The following is a 20,495-nucleotide window of genomic DNA, read 5'->3' as shown; positions in this document are numbered from 1 at the left end:
GAGCAGCTCTGCCTACCAAGTGGAGGTACAGTGACAGTTATTTAGTCTCACTGATCTTCTAAGAGCCATTATCGCATCCTTACTACTACTACATGTACTACTACTAATAATAATAATAAAGAAAAATAATAATAATAAAATATAATAGTTGATTATAAATATATATTTATTATATAATTCATAAACTAAGCAAAAGAACAATAATAATTCATAAAATTTACATTAAATATTCAAAAGAAAATTCTGAATATTTAATGTAATTCTACCAATAAAATATAACATAATATAATTCAGAATACGTACTACAGTATTAAACAACAAAATGAAGATTGTACATTTTGCACTGATTGTATGGTGCAGTAAGAGTAATTTATAAATTACATATATATAGTAATTACTGCATACAGTATCTATGTATATGTGTACATAAATTAAAAATGCAGTAACTCCATGACAACCTCTCAGGTTGTCATGGAGTTACTGCATTTTGATGAGAGAGTACAACATCTCTCATCACTGAGGGAACTCAATGGTTGTACACATATACATTTCGTACCAATTGGCTTCAGCGTTTTCAGGGGACTCTGGTCTAAACTTGCTTATAATTGGCTCACAAATTATGTATTGGCTTTCTATCTAAAGTATTCAAAAGTTTTAGGTACATATTCCTTCAACAGCGCTCTTCTTCTCAATTTAGCCCCCCCTTCTGTTGTCTTCAATGTTTCTATATTTAAGTACTGGTTTTCATTGTATTCACTTCTCGCATTATATGTATATGTATATACATATATAACCATAGCCAGGGAATGAATTTCGGAACCACAGTAGGTTCCTCTTCTTCATCACAACAATTTCAGGTTCCATTACATCTGTAATGAGTTCCTCTTCATTCATCCATATCCTGAAACATGCAGTGTCTGCATCCACTTTGGGCATTTACTTTTAGGTGATGACACACATCCTCCATTTTTCTTCACAATTAACAGAGGAAGAAGTATGCAAAACTTAATTCCTTGCATCATTCAAGGTGAAAAATTCAGCACTTTTAAACAGTTGGAGATCCCTTTTTCATCAAGCTCATTCCATGCTGAAATAACATAAATGCATTGCCTGAAGCACCTTAGACATAGCCCATGCATTGCTTTTGAGGAATAGCACCAATTTTTTATAATAGCATTCTTCAATAATTTTTCTTAAAGCACTGTATTACATCATGATCAAGTGGATGAAGTACTAATGTCATATTAGGTGGTAGGTACTCAACAGTGATTGCGTAAAGGTCATTCACTTGGCAATGAGGGATGCAGTTACCCACAAACAGCAAAATTGTTCTCTTCTCCCTGCTCACTTTACTCTCTGAGTCTCTGATCCATTCTTTATAGATTTTTGATGGTAATCAAGCCTTTTCTGGTTGCTTGATATATAGTTGGCAATATCCTTAAAGCTTTAAAGATATTGCCAACTTATGGAATTCTGGGATTTTTGAATAATTAAGGGGGGGAGAGCTTTTCTGTGGTAGATTTATTTTTCACTAGGAGAATGGTAATTCATTGCTTTGCCTTCTTTCCACCACTTCATTTCTCACTTTTAAATGTAAGCATTTTATCTGGTAGCAACTGAAAATAAGTCAAGTTTCGTGCACTGAAGATGTTCTGGTTGTACATCAACAAAACAGTTTTTAAATAATTCTCCTTCCATTCCTTTGTAGCTTCAGGGTTGATGGCTGCACTTTTGCCACACTTTTCTTTTTGAGAAACAGCCCATGATGAGTCTTAAATTTCTGGAACCATCCATCAGAAGACTTGAAATCTTCAGTATGCACCCAATGTGGAAACAATTCATCTTAGTTTTTAAAAGATTTCTGTCTACAGGAACATTTTTTGAATGCACCATCATTAGCCATTCCAAGAGTACCTCTTCAAGATCCAGATACTTAGCCTTTCATGCTCTGTTCCAACCCAGTGCAGCAGAAGCCGAACATCCCTAAGAGAGATGTTGGGCTTAGAATACATGCCATTATCTACAGCTTGTAAATATCTTAATTTTGTCTGCAACTGGCAAAACCACCCACTTCATGGGAGCCAGGTTGATAATCATACAGAATATACATACTGTATAATAACTTCTAGTCAAAGTTAATTTCATTATACCAATGAGCATGAAAAATTGTCATTTAGCATAGGAAACCATCAACAAATGATTTGTCATGGCAAGCCTCTCATTAGCTTCAATATTCTTTTGTTTTGAAATGTGAACATTGTGGAACATGGTGGAAATTTTTGTGTTGTTATAGAAATTCATTCATCTTTCAAGGTTGTCATAATGAACATAAAATAGCATTAGGTTTATGGGAAATTGGCAGGGACCTACCATATAGGCCCTTTTAATGTGCTGGGACTTTAAAAAGAGGGTTTTCATTAAGAGCTTCAACTGTATTATAATTATATTCCTATTATAGCAGTAATATAATATTCTGTTCTTTCTGCCCTTTCCTTAACACCATCCTTAGTTTTAAGGAAAAAACAGAAAGCACCAAGAGAACTCCTGCCTTGTCTCTGAATAATAAGCATGTCAACTATATAAGCAAAAGTGTGGGAGAAAGGAAACTGGCAGTGGATAGAAGCTTCCCAGGTGCATTTAATGGTGGTATGGAATTCTATAAAGCAACTGTTGGCACAGGAGTTGGGGGATTTCAAATTCAAAATGCTTATAATACAGGCAGTTTTGAATATTTCTCATTGCAATATAATAAAACAGTGTCCAAAACATTTTGCCTGATTTTGGTACAAATTATTAACCAATCAATAGAATAAAAACCAAATTATATTTTTATCATTATTACTATTATTTGGAAAATAAAATAATTTTATTTTCCAAATTATTTTAGTCAATGAATTAATCAAACTGTTCAAATTGTTCTCCTTCATGATCAATGCACTTTTTAATCAACCTGCTACTGTAATCTGAAATTAAATTTTAAAAAATTTTAAATAATATACAATGTAGAATAAACAATAACAATATGATAGATGATAAATAAAAATATATTTAATAATTTGTACCAAAATCAGGCAAAACTTTCTGGACATCCTGTATATTATATATACACTGAATTATGACCACCTACTTAATACTTCCTAGGTCCTCCTTTTTGCCCTCAGTACAGCAGCTATCCGACGTGGCATTGATTCAATAAGATGTCGGAAGCTTGGTATGGAGGTGATTGGTATATCCAGACGCCTGATATGCCTTTCCATAGTGTCCCACAAGTGCTCTATGGGATTGATATCGTGAGAGTTTGGAGGTCAATCAATATGCTGGAAGTCAGAACTGTGTTCCTCAAACCATTCCTGCACAACAAGTACCTGATGGCTCGGCACATTGTCATCTTTGAAGACACCATCGCCATTCGGGAAAAAGTGTAACATGGTGGGGTGTACACAGTCAGTTGACGATAGCGGAGACCATTGATATGTTGTTCCACTTGCACCAGGGGTCCAAGTTCCTGCCAATGAAACATGCACCACACCAAATAATCACCTTCACCGGCCTGCACTTTTGATACCATGCATGATGGATGAAGAGCCTCGTGTTGTTGACGCCAAATCCATATACGACCATCCACGGTGTGAAGTAATAACGTGACTCATCCGACCAGCACACCTTTCAGTCTTCTAAAGTCCAACTTGCATGATGTTTGCACCATGCAAGTCTTTTATGCTGATGAACCTTGGTTAGGAGAGGATGCCATAGGAGTCTCTACTGGTATAGCCCATAAGTGCGAGCGTGCGATGCATGCTCATGCCAGATATTGTTCTGGGTTGGCCCATGTTGCATTGGATAGTCAACTCTTCAACAGTCCTGTGCCTGTATGAGTCATTGGACCTGGTGCTCACCTCTAACATCAACCTTTCACTGACCTTTGCAGTTTTGCCGTCAGGTCGTTGTTTGACCATTTTGATGGCAGCCCTGGTATACTTTAACTACAGTGGCTCATGAACACCCCACCAGTTCAGCCATTTGGGAAATCGAGGCACCAGCTCGTCAAGCACCCACAATCTGTCCTTTGTCAAAGTCTGACAAATCTTTCTTTTTACCCATCATGCTTGGAATTTTGCTACTTACTGAACCACTAACACCTTATCTATGCTACGTACGTTGATTAACTCCACACTCTCGTACCTCACGTGGTCAACAGGTCGCATTCAATTTTCATAGGGGGAGGTCACAATTCAGTGATCACTCAGTGTGTGACCATCATGTAACCAAGTGACCAACGTATAACCTAGGTTTTTTTTTTTTTTTTTTTTTTTTATGTAAGCCCCAAAACACGAGAGGTATTAGAACCTATAGTACTTAGTACCGTGCTTGGGTTGGAGGTTGAGAAGATGAAAGAAGATATTTGTTGACATTGGACTTGAACTTCTGTAGATTGTAATTTTCAGGAAATACGTATGAAGGAAGGTTGTTCCAGAAAATGGCAGTTGAATGAATAAATGAGGAAGATGAAAAGTTGGTTCTGTGGGTTTGAAGTTGGACAGTAAATGGATGTTGGCTGGTGGCGGCATGTGTTCGGACTGTTTTGAAAGAGACAGCGGGAATTATAGAAGCCAATTCAGAAGAACAGTGCCCATGGAAGTATCTGTGGAAGAGGCATGCAGCAGAAACAGTGCGTCTATGAGAAAGCGAGTGGAGAGACTCCGTTAGAGATGAATCATTAATTAACCTAACTGCCCTCTTCTGAATGGAATCAAGAAGCCTGAGAGAGGTTTTAGGGGCACCACCCCAGATGTGGGAACAATATTCCATGGCAGGGTGGATTTGCGATTTGTACAGCGTGAGCAGCTATTTGGAAGAAAAGTAACGCTGAGAGTGAAAGAGAAAACCAAGTTTTTTAGATGCAGAGGAAGCAATATTTGTTATGTGCTTGTGCCAAGAGAGATTAGAAGTCAGGGTAATCCCCAAAAGAGATATATCATTTTGCCTAGAAATCGGAGTGTCACTAAAGATAAGCACAGGAGCAGAAGAATCCTTTTTTGCGAGATATAAGATAAGACTGAGTTTTAGAAGGGTTGAAATCAACTAAGTTGTCTTTGCCCCACTGGAGAATTACCTGAAGATTGGCATTTAAGGCATTGGTAGCTAATTTTCGAGAAGTTGAAGCTGATTGAGCAGGACAAGGTTTCTCAAAATGGAAAGTTGAATGCAATGTGCTATCATCGGCAAAACTATGGATAGGATTTCCAGTCAATGGAAGAAGGTCATTGATATACAAGAGGAAAAGAATGGGGGAAAGAACTGAACCTTGGGGGACACCGGCATTAGTGGAGAAGTTAGAAGACTGACAGCCATCTACCATCACCCTCAGTGAGCGATCAGAGAGAAAACTGGATAACCAATTACTAAAAACAGTTGGCAAACCATAAGACGGAAGCTTGTTTAGAAGACCTTTATGCCAAACACGATCAAAAGCCTTTGAGATGTCAAGAGCAACTACTTGTGTTTCACCGAACCTTTCCATTGAATTAGTCCATAAATGGGTAACATACGCCAGAATATCACCAGTCGATCGACACTGACGGAATCCATACTGGCCATCGTTGATCAGACGGAAGGTTTCTAGCTAGTTTAAGAGTTGGTGGTTAATTGATTTCTCCATTACTTTAGAAAGAGTAGAAGTAACTGCAATGGGATGATAATTGGATGGGAGGGATTTGTCACCCTTTTTAGGAACTGGCTGGATATGAGCAAATTTCCAAGCAGAAGGAAAAACACCTTTGGAATAAGAAATTGAAAAAAGGCGGCAAAGAATAGAAGTAAGTTCAGGAGCACAGGTTTTGAGAACAAGTGGAGAAACACCATCAGGACCTGGAACTTTCTTTGCATCCAGATTCATCAAAATCCTTCTGATATCCTTTTGACGGAAGACCACAGGAGGCATTGAACGGAGCGTGTTTGTTGTTTGGTTTTTAGGAGCATTAGCAACTAAGGCCATATTGCTCCGGGATATGCGGTGGTCATTCCCTGACCTTTCCGCATCCTCCGTATTTGGTGGTGACGGGTTTGAACCCCGGTCTAATCAAGAAGCGTGTGCTACGCACTGCTGCTCCTTCCCACCTGGCTACGGAGGTGCCAACGGAGCGTGTTGGGAATGGTGGGAGGTGTTTTACCAAGATCATTAATACATGAGCTGGAAGAAAAATGGGATGCTAGCAGGTCAGCTTTATCCTTGGCTGAAGTGACAACAGAACCATTTGGTTTGGGCAGAGGTGGGAGCAGAGATGGGCAAAAGTTGCAGCCAATAGCTTTGGCAAGAGACCGGAATGCTCGGCTACCATTAGGGCAAGAAGCAAGTTTTCTACTCTTAGCCTGTTCAAACTCTAGTTTGGACTGATTAATAACTGCTTTACAATTGTTGCGAGCTTTGGTGTATGCAGAAAATGAAACTGGAGAATTAGAAACAAGCCAATTACGATATGCAACATTCTTCTCTTGGAGCCTTAACACATTTATAATAAAGGACGAGATTTTAAAGTGGAGTGTGAGATAAAGGATTCCATTCCTGCAAGAATAATTTCACTGACACGATCTGAGCAAACGTTGACATCAGAAGTTTTGAAACAGTAATCCGACCAAAGAAAAGAAGAAAAGAAGTCTCGCAGGTCATCCCATTTTGCATTCTTGTAATACCAAACAACACGAGGTTGGGAATAGCCATGAGATAAAGGTTCCATCGGAGAAGAGACAATCACCAAGTTGTGATCTGAAGTGCCTAAAGGACCTCTCACTTTGACCGTGTACTTAGAAGGGTTGTTTGTGAGAAAAAGATCAAGCGTATTGGCTGTATGATTGGGATTGTCCGGTATTCTTGCAGGTAAATGAACAACTGCTATAACTGTAACCTACCACTGTGCTAGGTCATTAGTAATTGCAAAAGCCTCAGCATCTCGACCTGCCGGGTCGGTGTGACTAGAAAACGGAAGCCAGCTGGAGTTGTGAATTCAATGGTGTATTCAATAGTAAGAAAAAGTGGGTGGGACATGCTGTATGAAGTAATGAAATTTTTGGATATGGCGTACATGTGGGAAGAATATACCCAGATCCTTGACATAACGTAGCCTCGACAATGCTCCCCGCATACACACTACTCGGACTCCCTCCAGTCACTATCTGGCAGACCTAGAGGTAGCAAGATTATACACTAGCTGATCCGGAGGCCTCCTAGAGAGTTACCAATAGGTTCGGTCCGGTGTACTAACTAAGCGGCCGGCCTGTGAACACCGTTTTAGAGCTGTACCCTCGTAATGTAAGGAATATTGGATCTCGCCACGACGTTCGTCATAACCTCAAAAGTCATCAATCATACTGCATGATAGAAGAGATAGGAAAGGGTTGACTGGAACTTAGCTTTAGAGACTAAACATGGGTTCCACCACTTCAAGCCTCCAATAAGCAAAGTGGTGGTATTTCACCGGTCGATGAGAGTCATCTACCACCTAGTACTGCCTGGTAACATAGAGGGGTGGCGTTCCTCCATGTGGTGTGGGTGCCACACCTCGACCCCTGCTTACTTTGGTTCACACCTGGGTGGTCACCCACCATGTACTTGTGCCAGGATTACTAACAGTCCCACCATCGTGAAGGTGTAAGCAGAGGATTTGGCTGTCACAGACTGTCCGGACTTCGCCGAAATTGGGTTCATACTTTAGTGTCACCCGAGTATCAGTTCGATCAGCGTTTTAGACTCCCAGGTAGCAAGTACAGCTTGTCTGGCATATCTGAGAGAATGTCTGTGACAACCTCAAGAATCAAAGACCAACCCCAAGGTGTTTCAAAATGCTGATTTTCACCTTTCAGAAGTTTATAACATTACGAATCTAAATATAAAATAAAATTTTTTGGTCACTAACATTATAACTACTTTAAAAATACATTATCATGTTCACAGTTATAGCAATTAAGTTTTTAAATGCTTTCACTCTTCTAATCACTTTCCAAAAATCATAACCTTAAAGAGCAGCGCACGCACGTGCATGCACGCACGCACGCGCGCACACACGCACACACACACACACACACACACACACACACACACACACACACACACACACACACACACACACACACACACACACACACAATTTTATATAACAAAATCAAAAGAAAACTTTTGATTTTTCCACTAAATCTAAATTTTTCTAGTAGAAAAATTTAGTGATTTTATGGTCTTATATTTTCTTCACTCCCACAAGAGATCCCTGTTGCTGTGCAAAATTTAGCTAAGCCTGTGTATACAACAAATCAGAGGACAGTTAGACTGCAGTTCTGTTCAAAGTTGCTGAACTTAAAGGGAATTCATTGCTACTTAACCATCCTTGAGAATTTCTTCAAACGACTAAACAGCACAGCAGGATTTTTTTTCCCCTGGGAAGTAATTTACACTCCATGCTGACAGCACCAGGTTAACACAATTAAATGTGACCATCTTACCGAAAGATCAATCAGGTTTAAGAATAGCTTAAACAGAAACCACTGACAAAAATGGTTAAAATTTATGATGATAACCATTTGACAACACCAAGCATGATGCTTTCTTCAAAAGCAAAGTTTCAAAAGAAATGACTAAATCCTATACTCTTTTAATAAAATGTAAACTTAAACACATAACACTTCTGTATCAACTATTGATATCATTCTTGCACAGAAAAAGAACAAGTTTTTACAAAAACTAGTATGATTTTTACATTGTCCTTAAAATAAATACACAGTAATGAACAGAAGTTGTTTGTTTGTTATTTGGTTTTTAGGAGCATTAGCAACTAAGGCCATATTGCTCCGAGGATCTGCGGTGGTCATACCCTGCCCTTTCCGCATCCTCCGTATTTGGTGGTCACGGGCTCGAACCCCGGTTTAATCAGGAGCGTGTGCTACGCACTGCTGCTCCTGCCCACCTGGCTACGGAGGCGCCCATGAACAGAAGTAACAAAACTGTCATAGGCAATTTTGATTGCCTATGACTGATTTTATCAAATCAAAACTAGTTAATGTGAAGTCGGGTCTCATGATGGGGAAGGAAGCCTATCTGAAAGACAACTGAGCAGAAAGGAAGCTAAATAAAAGGCAGAACCTTCAACAAACAGTTGAAATACAGATGAGAAGAAAGAATGATATTTGCTGAAAAAAAAGGGGGGGGGGCAATATTCAAAATCTTCATTTCAATTACTGAATTTCAGTTCAGTCATGACTACCACTGTAGAGTTACCAAACATGGCCAGAAGAAACAAAAAATCCGGAAAACCAATATATTTTCAGCCTAGAAAACAACTAAGGTACCAGAGCTGAGTTTCTTCTAATATAAAATTATATCTTTCTGTAGTAATTCCACAAACTATTAAATGAAGGCTATTTCTTGAATCTTCTGACAAACATACTAAGCTTCAAGAAACTCCCAATTTTACAAATATATATATTTATGAATTTCAAACACACCTTTTTTTTTTTTTTTTTTGTTAAGTTAAAAATAACAATTCGATAATTGTAGATTTCTAAATTTACACAATTAAAAATAACTTGATAAAAAGGTTTTTCTGTCCAATTTTAACTTACAGCCTTCAAAGTCAGTTACTTTATCAGAATTTATATATCTTTACTATTAGTTTCCTTGACCACCACTCATCTCATATGCCCTAATCATGCTCTGTGATTCCTTCAACTTTACAGTAGAATGCATTCTTGAAATGCATCATAAATTAAAATCATATAAATTAAGAACTAATTTCTCGTGAGAAATGATGGAAGCAAAGTGATATATAAAGACAAATGCAGAGGCCCTGACTCCTAAATGACAGAGAATTACATGTGTCATATAGTACCAATACTATTTTCATATAGTAAGCACTTTTAAATGGATAGCAATCGTGTAGAGAATGAAGTCACATCACAGAATGACTAACTAGTAGTGGTTGTGAGTTATTATTTCATATTTTTATCTTTTGTTCTTTTATTTTGTTAGAGGAATTTATAGGACAAGTTTTTATTAGCATTAGCATAGGCATATGAGGCAAGAAAGCAAGCTTACACAGAATCAGCCAATAAAACCCCTTCCCATTTCACCCAGCCAATCACTCCAAACATTTTTCTAGTTCTGCTTTGAATTTATTAAGCTGTCAACTTTCACAATCACAGAAGCAAGTTTGTTCCAGAAATCAACTACCCACTGGCAAAAGGCAAATTTCCTCATAATCTGAGCAAGAATAAGAATCCCATCAGCATTGTGCCTGCTCAACCCATTCAAGGCCTTATACACCTCAATTAGATTACCTCCAGGTGCCTAGTCTCCAGATGCTGCAATTTGCAAAACTTAAGCCTTTCTTGGTAAGAGCAACCTTTTGCTCCACTCACCAACCTCCTTGCCCTTCTCTGTACTCGTTCCAGCAGCTTTACATCTTTCCAAAAATGATGCCTCCAGACCTTAACATTAGTAGAGGCATATGATGCAAGAAAGCAAGCTTATACAGCATCAGTCAAAAAAAAAAAAAAAAAAAACCCCTTCCCATTGCACCCATCCATTTGATCCAAATGTTTGTCTAGTTCTGCCTTGAATTTATTTAAGCTGTCAACTTCTACAACAACAAGTGTAAGTTTGTTCCAGTAATCAACCACCAGTGGGCTAAAGGAAAATTTTCGCACATCGATTCTACAACTGTCTTTCCTCAATTTGAATTTATGTCCCCCCAGGCAATTAATCTGGGCAAGAGGAAGAATCCCATCAGCATTGAACTTGCTCAAACCATTCAAGTCCTTATACACCTCAATCAGATCACCTCGCAGGTGCCTAGTCTCCAGACACTGTAATTTGCAAAACTTAAGCATTTCTTTGTAAGCACAACTCTTTGTTCCATTCACTAATCTTGTTGCCCTACTCTGTACTCGTTTCAGCAGTACATCCTTCCTAAAAGGAGTCCTCCAGACCTAGATACAGTATTCAAGATGTGGTCTGATCATTGCCTTCTACAAGAGGATAATCACCTGCTAGAAAAATTCCTGTATATCACTTAAAAGACACCATGAGCTACTCATGCAGACCATCTGCACTGCTCATAAAACTTCATATTTGACTGCACAATTACCCCAAGGTCCTTCTCATTCTCTACCACTCTGAGTGTAGTACTACACAGTTGATACGTTATTCTGTAGTTACTGCTATCCATATGCAGTACTTTACATTTGTTAATGTTAAACTACAGTTGCCACCTCTCAGCCCATCTGCTTAATTTTTCTAGATCCTGTTGCAGTAGCATACTGTCATTAACAACCCTGCTGACCTTCATATCATCTGAAAACTAAGACATTAAGCCTGATATACCTTCATCAATATCATTTATAAATACAGAAAACAACAATGGACCCAACGCTGAACCGAGGAGGAGTCCACTAATAACATTAGTCCATGAAGAGCAGTGTCCATTGATTACCACTCTCTGTCTTCTCCCATTAATGCCGCACTGCTCCAATTTTTATAGCAGTCTTCCATGTGCAACAATATCAAAAGCCTTCCTAAGATCCAAGTATATGATATCAAAATTATTCTTTGCATCCAGTTCCTTTGAGACCACACCATTGCATCCAGTTCCTCTGTGACCACATCATAGTATCCAATCAAATTGGTCTCCTCAGGCAAACCCATGCTGTGTCTGAACTATAACTGAAGTGTTGTCTAGATGAACCTGCAGTGCTTCTCTAACCAGCACCTCCATTAATTTCCCCGGAACAGAAGTTAAACTAACAAGTCTGTAATTACTTGTGTCACTATTTGATCCTCCTTTGTGAACTGGGGTCACATTTGCACATCTCCAGTCCATGGGTACCTCCCCCCGAGTCCAAGGAAGTTCTCATAATTATTGCTAAGGGTTTGCTTACTTTTTTTTTTTTTATGAAAACCCCAAACACAAAAGGTATCAAAACCTATAGTACTTAGTACCGTGCATGGGTTGAGGGAGAAGTATGGGGGGGGATGCCGGAAACTTTGCTCTAGAGACTAAACATGGGTTTCACCACTTCAAGCCTCCAATAAGCAAAGTTGTGGTATTTCACCGGTTGATGAAAGTCATCTACCACCTGACCCTTTGCTGCCTCTTTTAATATAACTGGATAGATCCCATCCACCCCCAGGTGCCTTTCTTATGTTTATTTCAACAATTTCTCCTCCACTTTGCTCTCAGTTATTAGAAAATAATTTAGCTCACTGCCAGAGTTTAATACACCTCTGGCATTTCCCTTCCTGAATAACTCATGTGTAAATGTTGATGCAAAATACTCATTCAGTTTGTTAGCTACCTGAGCAGTTGAACCATCGATATGAAGTGGACCAATCTGATTCATCCCCTTCCTTCTAGAGTTTACACAAATAAAGAACTCTTTGCTTTTTTTCTTTGCATCCTTTTCCAAAGATTTCTCGTAATCCAGCTTTGCTTGCCTGGCTTCCTTTATGAACTGATTACAGACTAGCTTATATCTACCATAGGCTAATATTGGTACAAACGTTTAGGGGAGGTAGGTAACATCTAAAGGAATGTGAATCGCATAGGAACCGAAAACGTCACGAGAAAGTAGTAGGAGAGGCACAACAAGCAGAAATGACACAAGACGGTAATTAGTGGCAAACATTTATTTGACATAATATTAACAATGGAGTACAAGATGGATGCATTTCATGATCTTACAACAGATGCTCAAAGGTTCCACCATGAGATGCGATGCATGCGTGACACCGACGCAGCATGGATTGGCGGACATGGTCAAACACACCTGGAGTTTCTTTGACAGTGGCAGCAGCGCAGACGAGTCTCGCCACGAGATCCATTTCCGTCTCCACAGGCGATTCATACACGATAGATTTCAGGGCCCCCACAGAAAGAAATAAAGGCTCGATAAATCAGGTGAGCATGGGGACCAGGAAATGGGTCCACCATGGCCAATCCATCGATGCCCAAAACGCCTGTTCAAATGGTCACGAACACACCTTCCATAATGGGCAGGCGCCCCGTCATGTTGAAACCAAATGTTGCGTCTCACATTTGCTGGAACATTGTCAAGTAACCCTGGTAGAACTTATTCAAGAAAGATCCAATATTTAGTGGATTTCATGCAGGATGGTAACAGGTATGGGCCGACTAAGCAGTTATCCACCATACCTGCCCACACATTTATTGCGAAACGATGTTGTGCCACATGGGGCGCACACCGTGTGGATTATCGTGAGCCCACACACGAGCATTGTGCTGATTGAATAAGCCTTCCCGAGTGAAATAAGCCTCGTCCATGACCAAAACATTGGCTGGAAAATTCACGTCTTGAACACTTTCTTGGAGAAACCACTCCGCAAAAGCCACACGTGCAGGATGATCTTGGGAGAGCAGTAAATGAACCCTTTGGAGATGAAAGGGGTGTAAGGAACTGTCGTGCTAGACACGCTGTAAACTGCAACAAGACACTCAAGGCAGAGGCAACGGCACGTGTGCTGGTAGTAGGATTATTCTGGATGGCATTCAACACACTTTCTTCAATGGCGGGAGTTCGCGTCGAACGTCTGCCCGCACTACTCCTGTTACCTCTAAATGACCCATAATCGCACAAATTTTTATGCACACACGCAAACAAACGGCGGTCCGGTACATGTCTGCCTGGGAAGTGTTCTCCATAAATTCGTTGAGTGGCTCGTCCATTGCCCTCTGCTAATCCACACACTAGGTGCATGTCTGCCAGCTCACAGTTTGTATAATGATGCATGCTCTTCGTGCGGCGACTACTGCTTGAATGAGTAAACCAGAAATTTTCCCTCTCGTGAACTGATGAACAGCGCCGTGTACTGACTTACGGTGACGTTTTCGGTTATGGGTTCCTATGCGATTCACATTCCTTTAGATGTTACCTACCTCCCCTAAATGTTTGTACCATTATTTTTGAGACACCCTGTATGGCCTATCTCCTTTTCAAAGGATCTATTCAAACAGATTATATGAAATAAACCTTTGGGAAGGGTTTTTGCTTTCATAGAGGTGACTACACTGGTCTAAGACAGCTTTTAAATTCGATACAGTGGGACCAACTGATGATGTTACTACACCAGATTCTAAATGGGAAGCATTAGTTCATCTGATATCCATTTAGGCCTAAACCTTGAACAATATTTCTTAGTTGGATCAAAAAGTCTAGTAGCTTCCAAGATTAATTCCTTGAATGCTTCCCATTTAGAATCTGGTGTAGTAACATCATCAATTGGTCCCACTGTATCAAATTTAAAAGCTGTCTTAGACCAGTGTAGTCACCTCTACGAAAGCAAAAACCCTTCCCAAAGGTTTATTTCATATAATCTGTTTGAATAGATCCTTTGAAAAGGAGATAGGCCATTCAAATATCGATATTGAACAGTCTGTGTATAGGGATATTTGACTGGCCTATCTCTATTGAACTCAATAATGAACCAGGATATCTGAATGACTATTCAGATATCCTTATCCAATTCATTTCTGTGTTTACCATACAAATGGAATTAGATCATGCTCTGCCTTTTCTCAAAATGCTAGTTCATTGATATGACCTACAACTAACATATCAGTGAATAACTAGTAAATTGAACTAGTCCACACGCTAATAAACCTATGTGTGTGTGTGGACCAGTTCAAAAATTATATATTTTGTCAAATGCAAGCACAAAGAGAAAGCAAAATAATATATGCCTTGATGGATACACTATGCTAACATTATATTAATGTGAGAGACAGGGCACAGGAGATCGTGATTAGGGCCAACCTTGGTGTTGGCCCTAATCACGACTTTTCACATTTCACATTTCGACTTATTTTCCAAGATTGAATTCTTGATCACTATTCAATTCTAGCCACAAGATACAGGGGGATGTTGGAAATCATGCCCCCACAGTACTAGTGTGGGGGCACAGTACTAGTGTGGTTTGCATTCTATTTATCTTGATTTTTCTGGAGTAACTGCAAGTACAATATTTAATACATGCAGCTCACTAGAAGGCTGAAAGAGAATCCGAGATATAGGTGCTATTTGCAATTCTGAAATGGTGAGTTCAGCAACAGTGATATACTTTTGACAGGAATATCATTAGATTGGCCATCCAACCTGTGAAGTTGATATAATAAATACTGAAAATTATTAAAAAAACTAAAGGTCTCCACATCTGAAATACAATACCAAAAATGGTAGTAAAGGTGATCTTCGATAGCCTTGGATGTCTTGATACCTACAATGAGCTCTTTCCAGTATTTCACATATAGATTGCATCACATAAAAAATGGAACCAGTTTAACTGTTTCATTGATAGGGACGTAATATAAATGTCAAAAGCTGCTGCATTTCAACCTGGGTTTTATTTACACTTCTTTTAATATTTTTATCGTAAATAGTATTTTAACTGTAAACAGCAATTTTAATTATACATAATAAATAATGTATAAATATACAATTTACAATAAAAACATTACATTAATCTTTTATACATTTCGCAGATTAAAATATTTTATTTCGACTTATTTTCACCTCACTTTACATGCCATTTCGAGTCACATATTAAAGCCATAATTGAATGATATCTATATTTGACATTAAACTGATTATATAATATTAAATGCAATAAAATGGCATTAAAGGTAACAGGAAGAAACATAAGAAATTTTACCTTGTTGTAACAGGTGATCTCTGATTCTCTCAGACATTTTAATGGAGTTCCTAATGCCACTTCAACTGTTCGTACAGATGAAACTAAACATTTAAATTCATCTGGTTCTAGTGAAGCAACATGATCACTTCCTTTCCAATTATGACAAAGTGTAAAATGCCGTTCCAGCACCTAAAATTTCAACAGGACGAATAATAATTTCAAAATATACTTTAAGAAGACATTGTTAGTTAGTACCAGGAATTTACTATTAAAATTTCAAAACAATGCAGAGAAGCAAAAATTATGTATTTTTGACCATCACAAAACATAAAAAAATAAAACAAAATTGCCTCCCATTTGTTTTATCTACTTTTTTTGCAAGTATTCATCATTCATCTAAAGCTTCTTTAATCCTATTGATGTGACATTGAGAGTTTACATTTATTTATTTATTATGTTTTTTTTAAATTCAGCATGAATGAACTTTCAAACCATGGGTGTCAATATATATTCACTCATAGTTGTTCTATGAGTGAATTCTCTCAAATCAACTGCAATAAAACAACTGAAATTACTTCCATACAAAAATTTTAATATTTTTCATAAAAATATAAAAAAAATTTAGTGGATGACACTATGAATTTTTGCATTAGTAGTATTAAGTTTGACTATTTTGCCTAATAGATTTTTGCAGAACTGGAGAAGTATGGTTATGGAAAAATCATTCTTTCATTGTGATTTCACTCTAAATAATATGTGCACATTCAGAAAATTTTTCAGAAATGTGCTCAAATCAAGCAGATGAACTAGCAGGTACCTTCTCCAGGAGCTTACAAATTTAGACAAGAATTCATAATAAACATTTAACTAGACTGAATTTCATTTTGAGAGTTGGTGGGGGAAATGGAAGTATGTTTTGGTCAATCCTTTTTTAACCTTCATCTAAGGCAAGCTGAAGGAAAAATGTCCTCTACCTTCCTCAGTCAACTTAAGTCTGACTCTTAGACTGCAATAAATGTAAGAATTCTTTGATTCTTATCTTTGTTAACCTGGGTTCTTGCCATGTATGGTAAAAAAAAAAGGATTGGCCAAAGATATGGCCACTCCATCCCCCCACCTTCAAAATTAAATTATATGTATATTTATTTGCTAAGCATTCCTCCCTAAATCTGTAAACTCCTGGAGCAATTATATATTGTTCATTTCTCTTTGTTACCTTTTCAAGGTTTAAAATTAAAGTTCTGTTATTTGCTATTCCTTTAATAAATTAATTTTTAGTATCTGTGTAGAGCAGTGTCTATTATTTTAAATTACAAGCAATGAAAGTCCACAGATTCATGTCCAGCTATCCTTTCTGCACTGATGTTTACAACATAATTGCAGCATTTCAGTCAGCAAGAACTATGACAAAAACAAAAAATTTTAGCACATTAAATCAAGGCATGAAATTCTTGTCTTGCTAACTCTTTTCATGTCTTGTCTGCACTAACTTGTTAAGAAAATGAATACTACATTGTCAGATGCTGTGTAAGTTTAAAATTTAACTTACACAGCATCTGACACACACACACACACACACACACACACACACACACACACACACACACACACACACACACACACACACACACACACACACACACACACACACACACTATATATATATATATATATTTTTTTTTTTTTTTTTTCTGTCATTTCTTTGAATTTTAGAGTAGGAACATATCCATTCAGATAGTTTCCAACTTTCAAATTTCAAAAAAATCTGGAGATTAAGTATTTCTAGGCAGAAAGAAAAACAGGTTTTTGCAGAACTGCTTTCTGGACTTCTTCCCAAAAAAAACAGATGAATTTTAGAGAGAAGAAAAAGTATGTTTTTTTAAAGACCACACTGTACTACATATTAAATTTCACTAATAACACACATTATATTAAAATGCAGCTACAGGATTGTTTACCAGTACAGCATGCATTTAAACATTAGCTTTCCCAGCATTTCTCTGAGTTTCTGTTTTGATTGTTGTTTAGACATTAGCTGACTGCATGAAGAAAGATACTGTAGTAAACTTTGCACTTGTTCAGGAATGATGAGTCAAAGTTTTGTTCATAAGAATTGCACTGCTTTTCATACATGGCTGTCAAGAACACTTCCAAAAATGCACTATAAAGATATATGAATTCAAGTTCTCTCTTTCTCTCTTTTTTTGTTCTTCTGGTAGAATATTTTCTGACACTCATTACTACGAGGAAATGTTAAAATTTTATGGGAAAACTTGTTACATTTCATGCTTCCTTGTGCACTTTTCGGTTTCTTGACCAAGGACCACTGTGCATCAATTCTTCTTTCTTCATAAATAATGGCATCTGATAGGTTTTCACACTAAAATTGTCAGAAATGATCTGCAAAATATCTATTTCTTTTCTTTCAGTAATACTGAAAAATACTAAAATCAACTTGTTTCAAAAAACTTATTCATTGAATAGCGTTATTGGCTGATGAATTGGTTCTTCAGATATGATTATATTTAAATTAAAGTTAAATAATAATATTTAGTGTAATTCTTCCAATAATCCAACTGAGCAACCTGATAGCTATGAATTCTGTTTGGAGGTAGGACTTTCGACTGCTGTAAGGTCTTTGGTCTTTGGAATTCACCAAACTAAGTCCACAATTTGCCAAATTTATTCATAAAGTTATATAGTGAGTGTATTTAATATTTGAAGTTGTAATGCTTCTTTGAATAGCATAAGCATATACAAATCATCTTGATGGTAAAAAGAGTAAATTTGCGCTAATGATTCTTTTCCATATGTATACAAATTAGATTAAAGTTTCAATACTTCATGAATGTCAACCTTATTTTGACATTCATGGAGTATATATTTACAGGGAATATATAATACTTTACTAAATTATTTACAGGGAAGAGCTGTATTTTGGCTCATATTTCTGGACTCTATTGGCAACATGAGTTATGAGCTGAAAACATCTAATTGATTTCTTTGAAAATAAATCTTTAATTTTATATACAATCAAAATTCCTAAAGGCTGCACTTGAATAAAATAACATTTAAGTTCTAATCCTTGATGACTGTCCTTCAACAAAACTTCTTGCTCAACTGCAGTAAGTTTCTCTTCTTCGTTACTACAAATTTCATATTTCATTATTTCTCTTTATTCATGAATATTCTGAAACATGCAATGTAGAAGTCTACTTCTGAAAATTTGGTGTGGTCTTCAAAACATGTTTCCCTCTATGGTTAGAGGATGATACACATCCTCAAAAATTTTTTTGCTATTATCACATTGTTCTTTGTAATTAATAGAGGAAGAGGTGGTGAAGCTTCATTCGTTGCATCATTCAGTGCCAAATCCAGCAGGTTTGAAGAAATTGGCACTCACTTTTTTTGTCAATTTCATACCATGCAGAAACACATAAATACACTGCCTACACATGTTGATTTTGCTTTTGAGACAGAGTACAATTTTGTTTAATAGAGTTCTTTGACAGTTTCTTAAAATACTGGATCACCTTGGTCAACTCGCTGTAAAACTGATCTCATAACAGGTGGAAGGAATCAACAATGATTGCACACACAGACCATTCACTTGGCAACAATTATCCACAAAACAGTAAAAGCACAATTATCCACAAAACAGCAAAATTTTTCTATTCTCCTCACTCACCTTATGATCAATGTCACTCTGATTCACTCTTTATAGATTTTTGATGACAGCCAAGTACTTTGGTTTGCTCAATACATAGATGGCAACATCTTTCAAAGCTTTAAAGCATCCAGGCTTTTCCAATGATTGAGAGAAAAAGGTTTTCTGCGGTAGACATGTTTGCCACTAAGAGAATTGTAATCCATTGCTTTGCCTTCTTCTTACTACATTTTTCACCTTTAAATGTAAGCATTTTATCTGGTAGCAAGTGAAAAGAAAGCTCAAGTTTTGTCAGCACTGAAGATGTCATTCTGGTTTTATGTCAACAAAACATTTTTTAAACAATCCTCCTTCCATTCCTTTGTAGCATCAATATTGAGGGATGCCCTTTCATAGGACATTGTTTTGTTAGGCAGCTCACAACAAGTCTTAAATTGTTGAAAGCATAAATCAGAAGATTTGAAATTTTCAATATTCAACTGATATGCAAACAAGTTTCCAAATGAATTTGGTCTGATACTTGCTTACGTGCCAATTACTATAAATTATAATACTAATTGTAATTATATTACTAATAATAATATCAACTACTTTAAACAAAAAAAAAAAAAAAAAAAAAACGACTTGGTTCATTTTAACTTGAATATGTTCCCACTTCTATAGAATACAAAGTCCTATTACTAACTATTTTTATTATTTAGGATTGAATGAAAGAGTAATATCACTTTTTCTTTTATCAATTCTGTTTTATTTAAACAAATAATGTATCACTGAAATTAAAATCGCAATTTTTTTTGCACAAACAAAAAGATAAAAGTAGCCACTTTTATTAGTCATACGTATAGTCGTGCATAATTTGGGACTCATCTTCAGGCACTTCAGCAGATCCAGTGTTCCTTTCCACTAACACTTTTTGCAGAAACTATGGTAACAAGGAGGAATATAAGGCAATAATGAAATCATGTCTACTTTATTTGCACTTGTTATGGGCCTTCGATCTTTGTATAGTTGATTTTGTTTAACTTGCACCGATGAAGACAGAGGTCTACCAATTTTCTCCTTCTGTATGTCAATTTCTTCAAACAGCATTAAATCGCTTAATGAGTTTTTGTAAAATACTGAGAGGAGACACCCTCTTTT

General features: G+C 37.1%; 1 protein-coding gene across 3 annotated transcripts in view; it reads right to left on the bottom strand.

Annotated features, from left to right (window-relative positions):
* Positions 1-20,495, bottom strand: part of NANS (N-acetylneuraminic acid synthase) — a 155,767-nt gene that overhangs the window by 64,989 nt on the left and 70,283 nt on the right. For all 3 annotated transcript variants that reach the window (XR_016547279.1, XM_090379339.1, XM_090379340.1), the window contains one exon: positions 15,707-15,877. Coding sequence is in view for 2 of the 3 variants with exons in the window: in XM_090379339.1 (XP_090235465.1) it covers positions 15,707-15,877 (171 nt within the window). In the remaining variant the exon portion in view is untranslated. The remainder of the gene's footprint in view (positions 1-15,706; positions 15,878-20,495) is intronic.

This window comes from Mastigoproctus giganteus, chromosome 8 (assembly GCF_048544385.1).
Source record: "Mastigoproctus giganteus isolate SK-2022 chromosome 8, ASM4854438v1, whole genome shotgun sequence".
NCBI classification, from domain to species: domain Eukaryota; kingdom Metazoa; phylum Arthropoda; class Arachnida; order Uropygi; family Thelyphonidae; genus Mastigoproctus; species Mastigoproctus giganteus.
Note: the sequence above shows the minus strand (reverse complement) of the source record. Positions and strands in the feature narration are given on the sequence as shown.